The 17414-nt window shown below is 39.3% G+C and overlaps 1 protein-coding gene across 2 annotated transcripts in view; it reads right to left on the reverse strand.

Annotated features, from left to right (window-relative positions):
• The window catches only part of cadm2a (cell adhesion molecule 2a), a 340430-nt gene that overhangs the window by 67743 nt on the left and 255273 nt on the right, over positions 1–17414 (reverse strand). For both annotated transcript variants that reach the window (XM_026942062.3, XM_026942061.3), the window contains exon 3: positions 2735–2884. In XM_026942062.3, the coding sequence (XP_026797863.1) occupies positions 2735–2884 (150 nt within the window). The remainder of the gene's footprint in view (positions 1–2734; positions 2885–17414) is intronic.

Raw genomic sequence — 17414 nt, forward strand, 5'->3', positions numbered from 1 at the left:
CTCATAACACTGACAAGTGCACCAGTACCCTGTGTCTCTCACACAAACACACATTTAAACACACATACACACACTCCAGCAGATGCTGTTCAATCACGCCCCTCGCCTGGGAGAGTGTAATTTTCAGGGCAAGTATTACCAGCTTGGTGCCGAGTGCAGAGGTGCACAAATGAATTAAAGACCACTTTACAGAAAGCTACAGGCAAAGGTGAAGAGTTCAACAAGCTACAAATCTGCTCTGGCCCTCAGAACAAAATGCATGGGTTCACACCGTGGAAAACAAACAACTCAGAGTGGGTTTCAACTAAACACAGAGAGATGCAATGTAGACACTAGGGAGAATACATTAGATATCCAAAGTGCACTCATTTCTATTCTTTCCCTAAATCGGAAAGGAAGTTAGTGATTAAAGTTATTTTTCTTTTAAATTCGAACTGAATAATATTTATTAAATACTTAGGACCTGATTTCTTATGATTCCACATAATTTGCACTGAATTCTGTGTGCACTTGGATCAACTGGGTGTGCTAATAGTGGGTGATTTGTGGGTGATTTACAAAAGATAATTGTGTGAATTACATCCCATGAATTAATTCAGGGGAGGAAGCGATATATAAGTGAGATTTTTAAGACTCACAGAAGAGAAAAGGGAACTTGAAACTCAAGTAAAATGCTGACTAAAGCCAGTGAGATCCATTGAAATACCGTTCAAAATTAGATATGAATAAATGAATAGATGATTGCAGACCTAATTATGCATTACCATGAGCATAACTTTGTTTTGAAGAGTGCCGTGGATGAAAAGATAAGCCCAACTTTATTTGCATTTATGCCACAATATCACGACCGTAGATTTCTATAGATAAAACACATTCACAAAAGAATAATGTGATTATACTGCCATATGTGATAAAAAATAAATGCAGGATAAGAAACCTGACAGCTTGCGCTGTGTTAATTTGTAATTGTTTGATGCAAGAGTTTTATCCTAGAGGATATGTTTAATTAAAAACTCCACCAAAAGGTAGTTTAAGTGAAGTTTTTACAAAGAGTTTAGATCAGTTTCTGCTGTTAATTATTTTCAAAAAAGTGGTGGAGACATGTCCTGAGTGTCCTCAGTGTCCTCAGCTTAAGTTACACATACTGTATGGGCATTGTGTAATATGGTAATTGTGAATAAAAACTTGTTTCACAAGGCTGTTTCAATGCTGTTGCCATCACAGGTGTGAACATGTGGTGAATATTTAATATAAAACCAACTTTTCCTCAGTAATATTGTCATCATTTTGAGAAACATTTATTAAAGCATCACTTAGATAAACCTTCTTCTCATAACTTACTAAATGGTATCATTTTGTCTTCAACTAGTGGAAAAAGACTTCCACAAATTTAATACATGCATGCCAGATGTATTTATTTGCAGACACATTCACCACTCCCAAAGTGATTTTCAGGTGCAGTAAATCAAGTTGCATTGACAGTGCCCTGTAGTTTGCACTTTTAGGTATAAAAGCCTCAAATTGCAAAGCCTCAAATCATTAAGCAAAATGGACAAGATGTGATATTTTGCTGATTTGAAAGATATAATCCTCCATTGTCCCTGTTAAATCAGCTTACATGATTCCTTTTAACAAGTTTCCATGTACTTTTACACACATAGATCTTTAGCAAGCCAGGGCCTCAGTTGTATTACTCTGATTGTTCATTTGTAACATCAACAATTAGACACCAATTTGACATGTACCATAAAATATCAACAATTTACCATTTGCAGAAAGTAACAGCTAAGACTAAGTACCAGTATTTCATTTCTGTTTTGAACATATTGATAGGTGCTATAAATCCATTACCTCAATAGATAGATATAGATCAATAGTTATGCAAAGGCAAAGGTTCAATCTGATATAGAAAAAGATGCACCAAAATGCTAATCTGGTAAGATTTCTCTAGATTTCCTAAAGGTAAAGTTGTTTCAATGCCAGTAGATCATCTAGAATAGTTACTTAATATGAGGCCTGTAGACTAAGCAATCAGTCTCACCTACAATCCATAGATGTGCTAAAGCATCGAACTGGTCTAAAGATGGCGTCTAGACATTTTTAAGGATTGAGCTGATTTAAAACCTGTTGATGCTCTGAAGGGAGTGATGTGATCAAAAACCTGTAAATGCTCTAAAAGCCATTGGATGAGCATGGCGTCCTACATCATTTATCAAATGTAATATGTTAGCAGCCCACAACATAAATCATGCCACTGCCCTAGTTTGCTGTGTGGGAGAGAGAGAGAGAGGGAGAGGGAGAGGGAGAGGGAGAGAGGGAGCGCATAGCAAAGAAATAAGATAGACAAAGGGAGAGGTGTGAGAGATAAAGAAAGGGGGTATAATTGTGTGTCAGTCTATGTGTGTGTGCGTGTGTGTGTCTGTGTGTGTGCTGTTGACAGGGTGCTTGTTTGAAGGCACATACATTTCTAAAGTTTCTTGAATAAGAATCTGTATTTTTTTGTCCAATCCAGCTGTAGTTTGGATCGAAAATTAAATAACACACAGACATCCTAGAAAAAAAAAAAACAAACAAACTCCATAAATCGATTCCATACAATATTTTGCAAGAAGCAGAACCCTAACACTAAACACATTTTATCCACCAACTAATAAGAACAGAAACACCATAAGCAATATGTCACTGGTCACTAGGATTCCTGCTGTCCTGATATCCTTGGGTCAGCCTCACTCACCTTTCTTATCCCCGAAGAAGAGGGTTTGCTGTGCTGGGTTTGACCACTGGAGGGAGGTGTTGTCATTATGATCCACGCGACAGGTCAGGTTGGCCGTCCCTCCCTCTGTCACCGTCACATTCTGGACAATTGGGAACTGGCCTTGGGCTCCTGGGAGACAAGCACAGAGAGAAAAGCAGATTGTGGTCAGGTGTGCACACAAAGTATCAGAGCGACACTGTATCAGTGCTGAACATGGTGGATGTTTAATAAAGTATGAAGAGGATGGAGATTTTAATAAAACCCCAGCGGTGTGTTGGAAGCACTGCAGAATGTGTTTCTTCAGGAAATTGCTCAAAATGTTGCTTTCTTTTGGAAATCCTGTGTGCCACTGATGTATGTAAGGAACAAGAGAAACCTTGATTGTGGTACATGAGGAATCCAGGTTGGGGTACCTGTGCTACCTTCAAGGAGGTATGACAACATATTCCCTAGTGATAAAAAGAGCTAAGCAGTTGGCTTTAGACTTGGAAGTTAAGTGTGTAACTAATTTCGTTAGCCTTTGTCTCTCACTGAACTCAGTGTGGCTGTGTGGGGAACTGTCTCCTAAGTGCCCTTGAGCAAGGTAGTTTGGCCTGGTCTACATTAGCACAGAAAGTAAAATAAATAAATAAATCAATGAAATCTTGGAAATTGAGGCACACTGAGTAGCTCGCAGTGGGTGTCCATGAAGCGACTAAATAATGATAAAAACAATCCATCAGGGTCAGTCCCTGAGACGCAAGGTGTCAAGTTTTAACGAGAGAAGTGAGTAAAGCTTTAGCTCAGTTAAGAAATTATTCACGAACTGACATCTTCTGCGGCACCCCAGGGTTGGAGAACCCAATAATAAATGACCTTGCACCGAAGAGGAATGCAGAGAGGAGAGATAATGAAAATGTGTGCATATATAAAGGAGACCCTGGAGAATAAGTGATAGATGAATAATCCATGTGTATTTATAGTGTGGCAATGACGCGTCTCATACTACAGGTCAACATCTACGCAACAGCCACTGTGTAACAGTCAGAATGGGTGATAGATATCACACTGAGACAATGAGGTGTAGGGGATAATAAGAGAGCGAGAGAGAGGGAGAGAGAGAGAGAGAGAGAGACTGTCATATACATGTGCATCAACATCCCTAAAGGAAAGCTAACGGCACAAAAAGAGGACAGACTTCTGAGTCTTGAACCTGGAGGGACTGTATAAAACACAATGGAGCATGCTGATATAAGGAAAATAGTCCATGATATGGTGATGTGATGCAGCCCAACGCAAAGCAGTTTTTTTCCCCTCTTGTACACAAAATGAAGCAGTGATTTGCCAATTACTACAGTTTTTAATTTATTAGTAAATGGCATGTCATGATTTTTGCCATTACCATTTCTGGCTACATTTAATGTTATGGAATATCCACAAGACAAGTTAGTTCCTGTTATCACTTACATTATAGCAGCTATAAACAGTCGTTCCCTTTTCGTTCAATTTTCTCTCTCTTGAAATTAAAAATTTACTCTTGAAGTCAAAAAACACAGCTTGTGAGAAACCAGAGAGTACTACGTCCTCTGCCCTGAAGACTCTCCTACGGCAGAAAACCTACTATTACAAAGCACTGACACTCGAGACTCCTTACATAAATGTTTAATAAATGTCTCCTAACAGAAAGCTTCACCATATCAACAATTATCCATTTCTGTTTATTAAATAACACCTTTTTAAAAATCCCCTTATTGTTGGGCTTACAGTGTGTGGAGAGTCTCCTATACAAGTCCCTGTGAATGAGCTGTTACTATAGGAACGATAACATATTATAACGAGCGCATTAATATGTATAAGCCTTATAGCCAGAACTACTGTCAGAGCTGTGCTGTTATAGAAAATTAATCAATAACTTCTGAACAATCAGAAATCAGCATTCAATTGTGCTGTGGTATAAAGAAAATTTAAACAACCAACAAATTGCAAGCGAGCTATATGCTGATGAGTTGATTCCTGCTCCTCTCTCCTTGCCTGATTCAGCCTAACAAGCTCATTCCTGATCTTCCATGTGGGGATGGGGCATCTCATGGTCACACAGGTCATAAAATACTAAACAATTCCTCTCTGTTCAAGCATCTATTTGGGAAATTGGCAATTTTTTGCTAGAAGGGTGGTGCATTTGGTAAAACCCAGTCATAAAGGTGAAGATCTTTTCCCATATCTTCAACTGGCCTCTCTTCTCCTCCATATTAAATAAACAATACAAGAGATATAGTACAATAACACTGTCACCATGGCAACAAACTTAGACTGTGGCATACTTGCATTCTGCTTATAGGTATATCTGTACATTTCCAAATGTAAGCCTACTGTATCAGTACCATATCATATTCCTTATTCTTTCATATTTGCAAGAAATACAGGAGTTAGCATTGTAGGCATTAATACAAATACAAATCAAAATAATAATAACAATAATACGACTAATAATAATTGAATAATAAAAAAACTAATTCGTCGAGTAAAAGCTATCCTAAAGAAACAAGTTTTGAGAGAAGATTTAAATACACTAAAAGATTGGACTTCTCTAAGATCAGATAGTAGTGATGGTTTTGGAGCATAAGAAGAAAATGCCCTATCACCTATAATCCATAAAGAAGTCTGAGGGACAGTTAAAAGATCAGAATTGGAAGAGCGGAGATCACGTTTTGGGGTGTAATGGGTTAAAAGCTCAGCCAAATACTGGGAAGTGCCTGAAAGCCAGTGCAAGGACTCCAAAATAGGAGTGATGTGATCACTTGTCTTGGACCTAGTCAGGATTCTAGCTGCTGAATTTTGCACATACTGCAGTTTATTTATTGCAGACTTAGAGACTCCAGCAAGGAGCGCATTGCAATAATCAATACGAGAAAAGACAAAAGTACTGATCAGCTTTTCAGCCACAGAGAAAGATAACACAAGGCGCGATCTTGCAATATTTCTGAGAAGAATGAAGGATGTTTTAACAGTATTCTGCACTTGTGGACCAAACTCGCATCAAATATAACTATAAGGTTATAAGGTATTTTAGTTTTGTTTGAAATTCCAAAGCAGAGCCAATCCACGGTTAAATATAAAGAGCCAGCTTTACGAAGCTGGTGAGGAGAGCTAATGAGCATTACTTCAGTCTTATTACGGTTAAGACAAAGAAAATTTTGAGCCATCCATATTTTTAGCTCAAAAATACAGTGTGAAAGAAAAGTGACTACCACATTATCACCAGGTTAAAAATGAATGTAAATCTGTGTGCCGTCTGCATAAAAATGTTAATTAAGACTGAGTGATTTTAAGAGCTGACGAAGAGGAAAAATGTAAATGCTAAAAAAGTATAGAGCCCAAGTTTGAACCCTGAGGGACACCAAAGTGAACTGAACCCATCTCTGACCTACATCCACCCAGACAGACAAACTGCCTAGGATCTGAGAGATAGGATCTAAACCAATTTAAAGCAGTCGCTGAGACACCAAAGGCAGTTTCAAGACGGGTAAGTAAAAGAGTGTGATCAACGGTGTCAAAAGCGGCACTGAGATCAAGAAGGACGAGAATATAAAGAGAACCAGGGTCAGAAGCTATTAACAAGTCATTAGTGATCTTAACTAAAGCTGTTTCTGTACTGTGGAGTTTACAGAAGCTGGACTGAAGGGCCTCAAAAAGATTGTTAACAATGAGGTGACTGTGTAATTGAGAAGCAAGAGTTCGTTCTAAGATGTTCGCAAGGAAAGGAAGGTTAGAGATAGGATGACAGTTGTTCAAGTTGTTCCAAATCGGTGCTAGTCTTTTTAGGTACTGGAGTTACAGCAGTAATTTTAAATGCTGCTGGCACAACACTAGTGTACAGGGAGTCATTTTTTATACTCAAGAGGAAAAACATTTATTTACATAAACTAGTTGGTATAGGATTAACAATGCAAGCGGTAGCCTTCATACATGATACCACATTACCTTGAGAAACACAGTCAAAATTTGAAAGAGGGGTGCCAGAAAAACAGGAGAGACTGAGAGAAGAAGTAGAGGAGACAGAAAGAGTAGTAACAATGAACTGAATTTATGAACATTGTCATAATTGGTACTAAAAAAATCAAGAAATTTGTTACAAAGCGCAGTTGAAACATGCAAGCTGGTGGAGCAGTTACATTTGAGCAATCTATTTATAGTATGGGAAAGTTGTCTGGGATTGTTTTGATTAACAATTACATGAGAAAATTAATGAGACCTGGTAGATACTATTTCTGCTATATAATCAGGCAAGTGGTCTTTCCAAGCCCGGTAGTATACGATCAATCCAGAAAGACATCACCTTCACTCCATTGTACGACAAGGTGCATTGGAAATCGTCTGTGATTTCAAAGGAGCAAAGGAATCCAAGCCAGATATGAGAACAGTATTTAACAGAGAAATTTTAGTCATTGAGGGGATCTGATGGAGAAAAACAACTTAAAGAAAACGCAAGACAGTTAGTGAAATCAGGCAGATCAATGGATTTCCATTTGCGAACTTTTACAGTGCGAGTAGAGGAGATATTTGTGTGTGGTAATTCCATATTAAAAGATGGCTAGATGATCAGAAAGACCTAAATCAACAGAGGAAAACTCAGACACGAAAGAACCATTTGCAATAACTAGGTCTAATGTGTGACCTTAGTTATGTGTAGAACAGTCAACAAACTAGATCAAATCAAAACACACCAATAAAGACAGAAAGTCCTTTGTCATCAACGAGTCTTTTGAGTCATTGTGGATGTTAAAGTCGCTCGAAATAAGAATGTTCTTTAACTTGAGGCACAGCATAGACAACAAATCAGGAAACTCAGACACAAAGGCTTCATTAGTCTTAGGAGGTCTATGGACTGTAGCGATGGTGGTAGTGAGGGGGCAGAGATACTCAGAACGAGACACTCAAAAGAAGTAAACTGAGGCACTGACACTTACGTTATAATTTGGGCTTGTGTTGTATTGTAGGTTATGTATCACCATAGTACTCCCACCTCTTGCCAGAGAGTCGAGGGAGATCAAACAACCCATAGCCCGTGGGAGTAATTTGATTAAAGAGGAGTCCATCACTCTGTTTGTGCCATGTTTCTGTTAAGCACACAAGGTCCAGTTTTTTCTGTGATAATGACTGTTAAAAACAAAGCCTTGTTATTCACAGAGCATGCGTTAAATAACGCTGCCAGACTCAGGGACACCGAAGATAATGGGGAAAACTCCAAATGAAGAAGCGCCCACAAGTTGTTAAAGTTAACTCCAGTACAAGACACTCTTTTTACGCTGAAATATTGGAACAGCGATGGAAGTAGAAGACGAGTGGATAAAACTGTGCCTTGAAGAGTGATATATGTAGCGCTTTGGTCACAATATTCCGGTATTTCAGCAAAGTTCATAAGTGTCTTTTGCCAAATAGCAGTTCCTTTTTAGGTTCAGTAGCTGGCGTGCAGCGTACCTTAAAGCAATGCTGAGGGGAATGCACATCCACAGTAATCTCGCAGTAGCATAAATCCTGGGCAGGGCAACAGCAGGATTGACTCCACCAGAGAAAGCTCACAGATTAAAAACAACAGTCTGAAGTTTAAAAAGTGATCCCACATTGCAGCAAGGCAATTAGTAAAACAGTGATCAGATTATAAGAACTTTAAACTTCAAAGCTCCAAACCCCATGCTACCATTCAAAATAACTAGATAAACATTTAAGAAAACAAGGAAAACTGTGAGAGGAGTGGCAGCCAAACACGCCAACGCTCCCTATCAACCGGAAGCAGTACGCCGGTACTACATACGAACAAAAAAGTATGCATGAAAACAAAGATATGTTTTTAAAAAACAACATTGATAGGGAAAAAGTATTCAGACACTACGAATTAACAACAGTAGTACTTTGTTGCAAAGCTGTTGTTGGCAAATACAGCTTTGAGATGTATACGGTAGACCTCAAGACATCTTTCAGCAGTATAGTGGATCGAGTTTTTCCCATTCCTTATGGCAAATCGTCTTCAATTTCCATCTGATAGATTTACAGTTTTAAAATCCTCCATCAATTAGATTCAAGTCAGGACATTGGCTAGGCCATACAAGACATTCTTGAGTTATTTTGGCTGTATGTTTGGGGTCGTTATCTTGCTTCAAACATCCATCTTCTCCCCAGATTCAGTTTCTTGTTCGATGAGATTAAATTCTCCTTTAATATGCCCTGGTACACCGTGCGTATGGTCTTCTTGGGATAATACTCAGAGCTGAATTATTGCCAAAGAGTTCTATTTTTCAGTTTCTTCTGACCAGCGTATATTGTTCCAAAAGTGCTCTGATTTGTCTAAATACTTTTTCAGCAGAAGAGTCTTGTATGGGGAATGGACATGCAACTCATTGCGTATTGTCGTTCCTATTGTTCCTGTTGCTGTCATGTAGTCTTTCAACACTTTTTAAGTGACTGCTGGTTTCTTTCTTACCTTATCATTAGTCTGAGAGCATATTGTAAAATCTTGCATGGCACACCAGCCTGGAGATGATTAGTTGTGATTCCATAAACTTTCTACCTGCATATTATCACACCAATTGTACTGACAGGGATTTTAAGGTCTATGGCTCTGTAGCTTATATATAAGCCCTTCTTTGATGAAATAATAGCCTCCACTCTTTTGGGAAGGCTTTTCACTAGAATTTGGAGTGTGGCTTATGGGATTTGTGCTCATTCAGCCACAAGAGCATTAGTGAGATCAGGCGCTGATGTTGGGCGAGAAGGCCTCAGATGCAATCAGCATTCCAATTCATCCCAAAGGTGTTCAGTGGGGTTGAGGTCAGGGCTCTGTGTAGGCCACTCAAGTTCTTCCACACCAACCTTGGCAAACCATTTCCTCATGGACCTCACTTTTTGCACAGAAGCACTGGTATGCTGGAACATGTTTGGGCCCCTTAGTTCCAGTGAAGGGAAACTGTAATGCTACAGCATACAAAGACCTTCTGTACAATTGTGTGCTTCCAGCTTTGTGGAAACAGTTTGGGGAAGAACCACATATGGGTCCAATGGTCAGGTGTCCACACATATAAAGTGTGTGATATAATTTTAAACACTAGAGTTAATTGCAATTTGATACTATACCAGACCATGTGTTACAAGACACCGCAGTAATATGCAGTAATATGCATATAAAAAAAAAAAAATATATATATATATATATTACAAATTTTAATTATTTCTTCTTTTTTTTACCTTCAAACATTATGCATAATATGTCAGTCAAATATTACAAATCCCAAATAAGTAAACTTCTTCCAGTTTGTAACACTTCTGACTGTTTAAGAGGATGAAAACCTATGCAAAGTACTATATGACTTCAGAATATCAGGCTTGGTAATACATTATAATACCTGCCCAGAAAAAATCGAAACACTAATGTTGTTATGTCCTATAACTGACTCATGCAAATACTACACCAGAACCTGTGTTACAGTGCATTACAACATTAATCTGTAAAGTGTAAAACTATCTGTATCTGTTTCTTGCTCCAAATTGGAGCTGGAAGCCTGCATGGTCTAAACTGGGCTTTTTTTTTTTAATTAAATATGAATCCTACCGTGATGCCCCTGGAAACACTGTAAAACACTTGGAAAAAAAATGGGTGCTGGAAAAAGAAGTCATTTTTCAGTTCCAAAATATATCAACAAATAGCGATTTGCAGAACATAACTTTATTCGAAAGGGGACTTCTGGGAATAACATGTATCATGAATTTTCATGTTCTGTAAGTATGCATATACATTATATGGCCAAAAGTTTGTGGACAGCTGACCATCACACTCGTATGTGCTTGTTGAACAGATTTATTCCCCCTTTGCTGTTATAATAAGCTCCATTCTTCTGGGAAGGCTTTCCACTAGATTTTGGAGCATGGCTGTAGGGATTTGTGTTCATTCACCTACAAGAGCATTAGTGAGATCAGGCACTGATGTCGGGTGAGGAGATCTGGGGTGCAGTCCGTGTTCCAGTTCATCCCAAAGGTGTTCAGTGGGGTTGAGGTCAGGGCTCTGTGCAGGACACTCCAGTTCTTCCACTCCAACCATAACACATCTTGTCTTCATGGAGCTCGCTTTGTGCACAGGGGCATTGTCATGCTGGAACAGGTTTGGGCCTCTTACTTCCAGTGAAGAGAAATTGTAATGCTACAGCGTACAAAGACATTCTATACAATTGTGTGCTTCAAACTTTGTGGCAACATTTTTAGGAAGAACCACATATGGGTGTAATGGTCGGGTGTCCACATACTTTTGACCATATAGTGTAGGATATGTATGTGGCCAGTTGAACAGCCAGTATTCTATGGACTTAATAGGAGTTCTAGTTAGAGTAAAAACTTTTGCCTTCTTATGCTTGTACACACTGTATGAAAAAACTGTCTCAACATTGAGAAGGCTGGAAAAAACTGCAGGAAACTCAAAGTTGCTAATTTCGTGATTATTTTTGTCCTGTGTCATTTTTCCTCAAAAAGTATGAATAAGGGTTTTTGAATGACTTGCATTAATTCCAGCTCTCTGGCTCCTGCACTGACATCTGGACCCAAAACAATTTCATAATATAACTGAGTGTTGTAGAATCTGATGGTTTTAGGGTGATATGCCTGTGTGGAAAAAGCCTGACTGTCCTACACTTCAATGTCCATCTGTCATATTTTGAGTCATGCACTGGCTGTTACCTAATTTGTCAAAATTAAATAATGGCCATTTAAACAAGCCTCCTTTCTCCCTTAAAAAAATAGATTCTTGTAAGTTTGGTGGTATATTAACACCAGGTGTTGCTTTTGCTTGGAAAAAGAGGCTAATGAACCAGCCAGCACACGTAAGAGCCATTTTCACCTATGTTGACACCAGTATCGAGCTTGACTTAATGAGCCTTATACTGAAGAGTGGCGGCAAGTCCCTCTAAGGAGGATGTGTCATTTCCAGTGCTGATTAAACTCTTCCACAGAAACAGTGGGAGTTAAAAATGGAAGGAGGAAAAGGAGAAAAAGCGAGGGAGAGATGTATCTATGTTAGTCTAGGTAGGGAACATGCATTATTCATAAGGGTTTTGCGTGAAGCATTGCCTGCCAGCAAGTGTCTCTTCCTTCTTCCGTTCCTCCCACCATTTCTCTCACTATTCTTCTGTCCCACCCTGTTACTCTCTTTTTTCCCTCTACTACTCTCCACTCATAACTTTATTCCACATTTCTCTCTCTCTCTCTCTCTCTGTCTGTCTCTCTCATTACTGGTGGAAAGACTTCCAAAATGTGCAAAGCTGTCATCAAGGCTAACTCTGAAGAATCTAAAATATATGAAATAAAAGTTTTTGGTCAATATTTCATATGTTCTACCCATTACTTTTATTCTAAAGTGTAGGAAATAGCAAAAAAATTAAGAAGGAAAAAAGTAACCCCGTCTATGGGTAGGTGTCTTCAGACATGTGGCATCTGGCAGAATGTTGTGCACTTTTACCTGCATAACCCGATTCAAATATGCATAAATACTGACGTAACTTTTACACTTAAGTCACCAGTTTTGAATACAAGTATTCAAGTCACCCATTTCTCTTGAATACACCCAGGTATTCAAGAGAAAACCTCATTATTGCTCTTTACTTTGTGCTCCTACACGTCATTATTTAAAAGCCTTGAATGGACCACTGATCTCAACTTGCTCCAGCAATGCCCAGAGCAATCAGCGCAGAGCACGGCTGTTGTAATGAAGTAGAATTTTACTCTACTATTGCCTTGAGCTGCTGGAGAAAAGCAATTAAACATCACAGAGAGTTACTCAAGAGATGGAATAATGGACTGACGAACACCGGGGCATTAAGGTCACGCTTTGTGGTCCGGGCATGATCATGGGCTTAATACGCCACATTAGGCTTACTGTTCTAATTTGCCTGTGCCTATTATTGTGACATTGTTCAAAAGCACAGAATCAAAGCTCTGGCCTGGACTTTATTTCCACTGCTCCAGGGAAAGGACTAAAAGCTTGGGTTAAAGCCCAGGTCTTCTCCATGCTGGAGAAAATAGAGGCCCTTTTTAGTATTATCTGGGTGACCGACATTCCCGCTTCTATTTTCTCCCTGCATGTGCACATGTGTGGTGTGTTTGAAGAGTGATGGGAGAATTTGCATGAGTTTTGTCACCTTTCTGTCCCTGCTGCGGTGCTGCTCCTGGGAGACTCGGCACATTGTGGTGATTTGATTAGAACTGGCATATTCCAGTGTTTGCTTAATTGAGCAGTGAAGTAAGTTCTTCCGCCCTTCCCTCTAGCCAGGCCTGGCTGATTGAGATGGGCCTCCCGAGGGATCAGTGCTGTCTGAGGTGGGCCATAACCCCTCTACATCGGTGTCTCTCTCACTCTCCATCCCTCCTCTCACTCTATCCCTCACTGTCAATCAGCTCATTTCTGTTCCCTATCTCCCGCTCACTATCTCATGCTCTCTGTCTCTCAACTCCATGTGTAAAATTAGCTCCCTTCTCTCCTTCTCTCCTACATCCCCAACAACTGTCCCACAGTGGGAGAGAGAGACAGAGACAGCCAGGGAGGAACTATGAAAGAGAAGAAGTTGAGAACGAGAGAAAAGCAGAGAAGGAACAATATGTTTTACATTTATATTAATGCATATTTTTGCATTAATATACACCTTGTTATGGTGTAGGCATGGTTCCCACTTTTCACTTTCACAGTCTGTCTCAAAGCTTTGATACTAGCATAAACGACAGTTAAGAACCCGTGATATCTGTGATATCAATTGCCACATTTTTAAGACTTGAAATTTAATTTGTTCTATGGCAACAGCACACACTGTACATTTTCACAATGTATTGTTTGCATGCTACAGTTATATAGTTATAGTTCTTCAAATTAGCACTCCAGTATTTTTCAACCAAGGCTATATACGTATGATGCATCTGTGCCATATGTCTGATTACTTCAAACAAGAATTTTGACACATTTCCTTGTACTAAATGTAAAAAAAGAAGGTTTAATCAAAACTCACTTATAATGGAAGACTAAAGTCAGTTGTCACAGCAGTCAATCAACATTTATGCAAAATATAAAGATTTCATGGAAATGAATGGTTTAGTCAAGTCCTTTGTAAATTAAGCTGTGTATTATTCAGCCTCTTATGAGAATATAGAGATGGGAATACTTTTTCAGAGGAAAGAACTTGTGGTCAAGCATTGCCAATGTAGTATTGTGGGTCTGATCGCGCATGTATTTTATGAAACCTTGGGGAATAGCATAACTAAATGGAATGACTTATGAATACTGGGATGACTTATGAATATAAATTAATATAACACTTGCCCTTAGATTTCCACTGTATGTGTGTTAGGAATAAATTGATTTTCTGTTCTTTTCTAATTATATGGAAATGTGTAAGAAATGTTTACCCAATGTAATCGTATATATGCTATAATTGCTATCGATAGAGATTAGGCTGAAAAATGTTGGAGTTGTATTCCTTTAAGAAGCTGCAAAGCTTGGGCTGTGCATGTATATGTATGTGTTTTTGTGTGTGAGAGAGAAAGATAGGTGCCGGCCTGCACCTTAAATCCTGGACACTGCTGTAACCTTTCAGAGGGGAGCCTGAACAAGCTGACCTTTAGCAGGACTCTGTAGCTTTGCCCTGCCTCTGCAAAACCCTGCAGACTGCCTGGGGGAAGACAAGGTTCTAACCTTTAGCCTGGTTACACACATGCACACACATACACACACACTTTCATAAACATACACATAATACAAGGTAAGAAAAGGTCACCTTTAGAATCAGCGTGGTTTATTATTTGAGATTTGCTAATATGAGGGAAGTGGGGTAAATGATGTTACATAGAGAAAGTTGGCATTTTCCTGTCATGCAAAAACTGAAGTGATAACAACAAGTCCAAGTGCCTATTCTGCAGTCTGCCATATGTGAGTCAAAGGAGCTAGAGGAAATATTAAGTTAATTCTAGCTCTGCGTCTTCATCCCCTTGATTAGCCAGGTTGGCCCGTGCGGGGGAAGTTATTGCAGACTTGAGACCCAACAGACAGGGACATGGCCTCGGGTGTGTGAGGGCCAAGGCTGCCAACCCTGTCCCGCGAGTGGCCAGATGTTTGGAGCTGTGTGCCAAGGCCTGGAGAGGAAAAACAGATGGCATTTGGGTGATCTATCCCATCTACCCCCTTCCAGTTTCAACAAACACGGCTCCAGACGTCTATGTGTGCTTCGGACCCAGACCGTTTATACAAGACATCACTGAGAAAGCCACAATTGGAATGATGTGAGCTTAATAAGTTTCCTTCTTGTCACTGCGAGATGCCGTGAAACACCTTTCTCCGATTTGGAAGAGGCGGGCAGGGGGTAGCTGTGGGATGTAAGCTTACCTGTCCTTGATCATTTCCTTCCCCAGCAGAGACAGGCTTTTCTTGGGATCGGTGGGGTAGTTAATGAGGACAACGGGACTCTGCGTGGTGAGAGGAATCGGGTTGCTTGTTATGCGGACTGAAACAGAGCCGTTCTCTTGTTTTCTACAAAATCTGAATTATTGCAGCTCATAAAGCTTTTCCATTTCTATCTTATTTTGGAGTGAGGCAAGTCAGGTGTCTCTATGGTGGCAGTCAATTAAAGTGTCATATGATCTCAGTATGTATATGCAACGGTTCCTGGAAGGCCCCTGCATTTGTTAGAGAACATACCTAAATAAACAGCATCATGAAGACCAAGGAGCTATCAAAAGAAGTCTGGGACAAAGTTCTGGAAAGGTATCAATCAGCGTGTAGTTATAAAAAATATCTCAAACCGTGAACATCCCATGGAGAACCATTATATTAAAGAATATGGCACAGCCATTACTTTGCCTTTAGGAGGGCATTAGTCAGAGAAGCAACCAAGAGGCCAAGGGCAACTCTGAAGGAGCTGGGGAGATCCACAGCTCAGATGGGAGAAGCTGTTCACAGAACAATCATAGCCCAGACACTCCATAAAGCTGGGTTTTATTGAAGAGTGGCAAAAGAAAGCCATTATTGGAAAAAAGTCATATGAAATCCCATGCTAGAGACTCAGAAAATGTGGAAAAGGGTTCTCTGGTGTGATGAGATCCAAATTTACCTTTTTGGCCTTATCCACCCTTCCACCCCACTCCTCCAACCTACTGAATATAATAGGCTTTTTGTGTATATTCATGACATATAATCCCAATTAAGTCCATTTCAGTTCCAGGTTGCAACACTACAAAATGCGGAAAAGTTCAAGGGGGTAAAAAATTACACAAGACACTGTAAATGTAAAATAAACCCATTTTGACACTGTGGTTTGATAAATGAGCGTGAAGATAACATTCACTAAGTTAATTATCGATGTACACTTGATCTGAGCATTTTATTACTGATTCTTAATTGCTACCATCTGCAGTATTGTTGCTTAATTACGAGTTTTCCCAGAATGCACCAGTGCAGGGGGAACTAGCAAACATGGAAATATCGATGATTTTCCAGGGTTCATTTTGTGAACAAATTTAATTACACACAGGAAAAGCAACATGCTACTTCCAGACACAAGGCAGGACACACTTTCTAAGATACACCGTAATTTTTGATTTAGAGAAATATAATTAATTTCCAAACAACAAATGAACTGGCATCAGCACTTCCACTCTCATTTACACAATTAGAGCAGTGCACAGCTGTTCCTGCCATTGTAAACAAACAACAAAATTGAGCAGTTTGTTAATTGTAGTGAGGCTGGCTATCATTTTATTATAAAGGGAGGATCGAGGGAAAGTGAGATAAAGCTGAAACAAGCTGAACTTGAACACCATCAGCCCATGAAAACACACACACACACACACATCCCTGATCAAATGCATATGCACAGCTACACACCCACTCATGCACACAGATAAACTAGCCATCCCTCTCTGCTTGTTTATTGAATGACTATGTATTTTTCACACTCAGACTGCACACAGGTGGTTACGATTACTTTAGCACTAACTGCGACTCACACACTCAACCCACTTTGCATCTAACAACCGGTCATTTCAGGTCTAAAATGCAGGTGATATATTTTTGTTTATGCTGAAACAAATTCTTGTTTGTATTAACCTACTGTGAAGTCAACCCAAGTGCATAAAAAAGCCTTTGCACTGTCATACATAATGGATTTCTGAGACAGGTGAGGTTGGTTGGAGTGCTAACAGTGTTTAAACGGTGACAGATGAAGAACAAACACTCTATAAACAGAGGATAAGCCATACAGGACTAACATGCTACACAGGACTAACTAACTACAGATACACAGATAATTATGAACACAGGCAAAGGGCAATGACGGCTCAGTATCACTAATTGCAAGACTTTGCAAGGACTGATCAAAGTTTCGGGTTTATTTATAGTTTGGCAGGAATGATGATCGACCAGCAAACAGACACTGAAGAGTTAATGCTGGCATGGCAATCTCTTATTGAAATAAACCATGCCATTTTATTTTGATATTTTATTTTCCTATATTTTTATATTTAAGCTCATAGTTTTCATAGCTTTATAGTTTCTTTATATTTTATGCTTCTCATGTCATAACTTTTTTCATCTCTCTTTTGCTTTCTTGTCTTACCTTACAATGTTTACCTTATTAATATTATTTTAATTTCTTGTATTTTACTG

This window comes from Pangasianodon hypophthalmus, chromosome 17 (assembly GCF_027358585.1).
Source record: "Pangasianodon hypophthalmus isolate fPanHyp1 chromosome 17, fPanHyp1.pri, whole genome shotgun sequence".
Taxonomy (NCBI): domain Eukaryota; kingdom Metazoa; phylum Chordata; class Actinopteri; order Siluriformes; family Pangasiidae; genus Pangasianodon; species Pangasianodon hypophthalmus.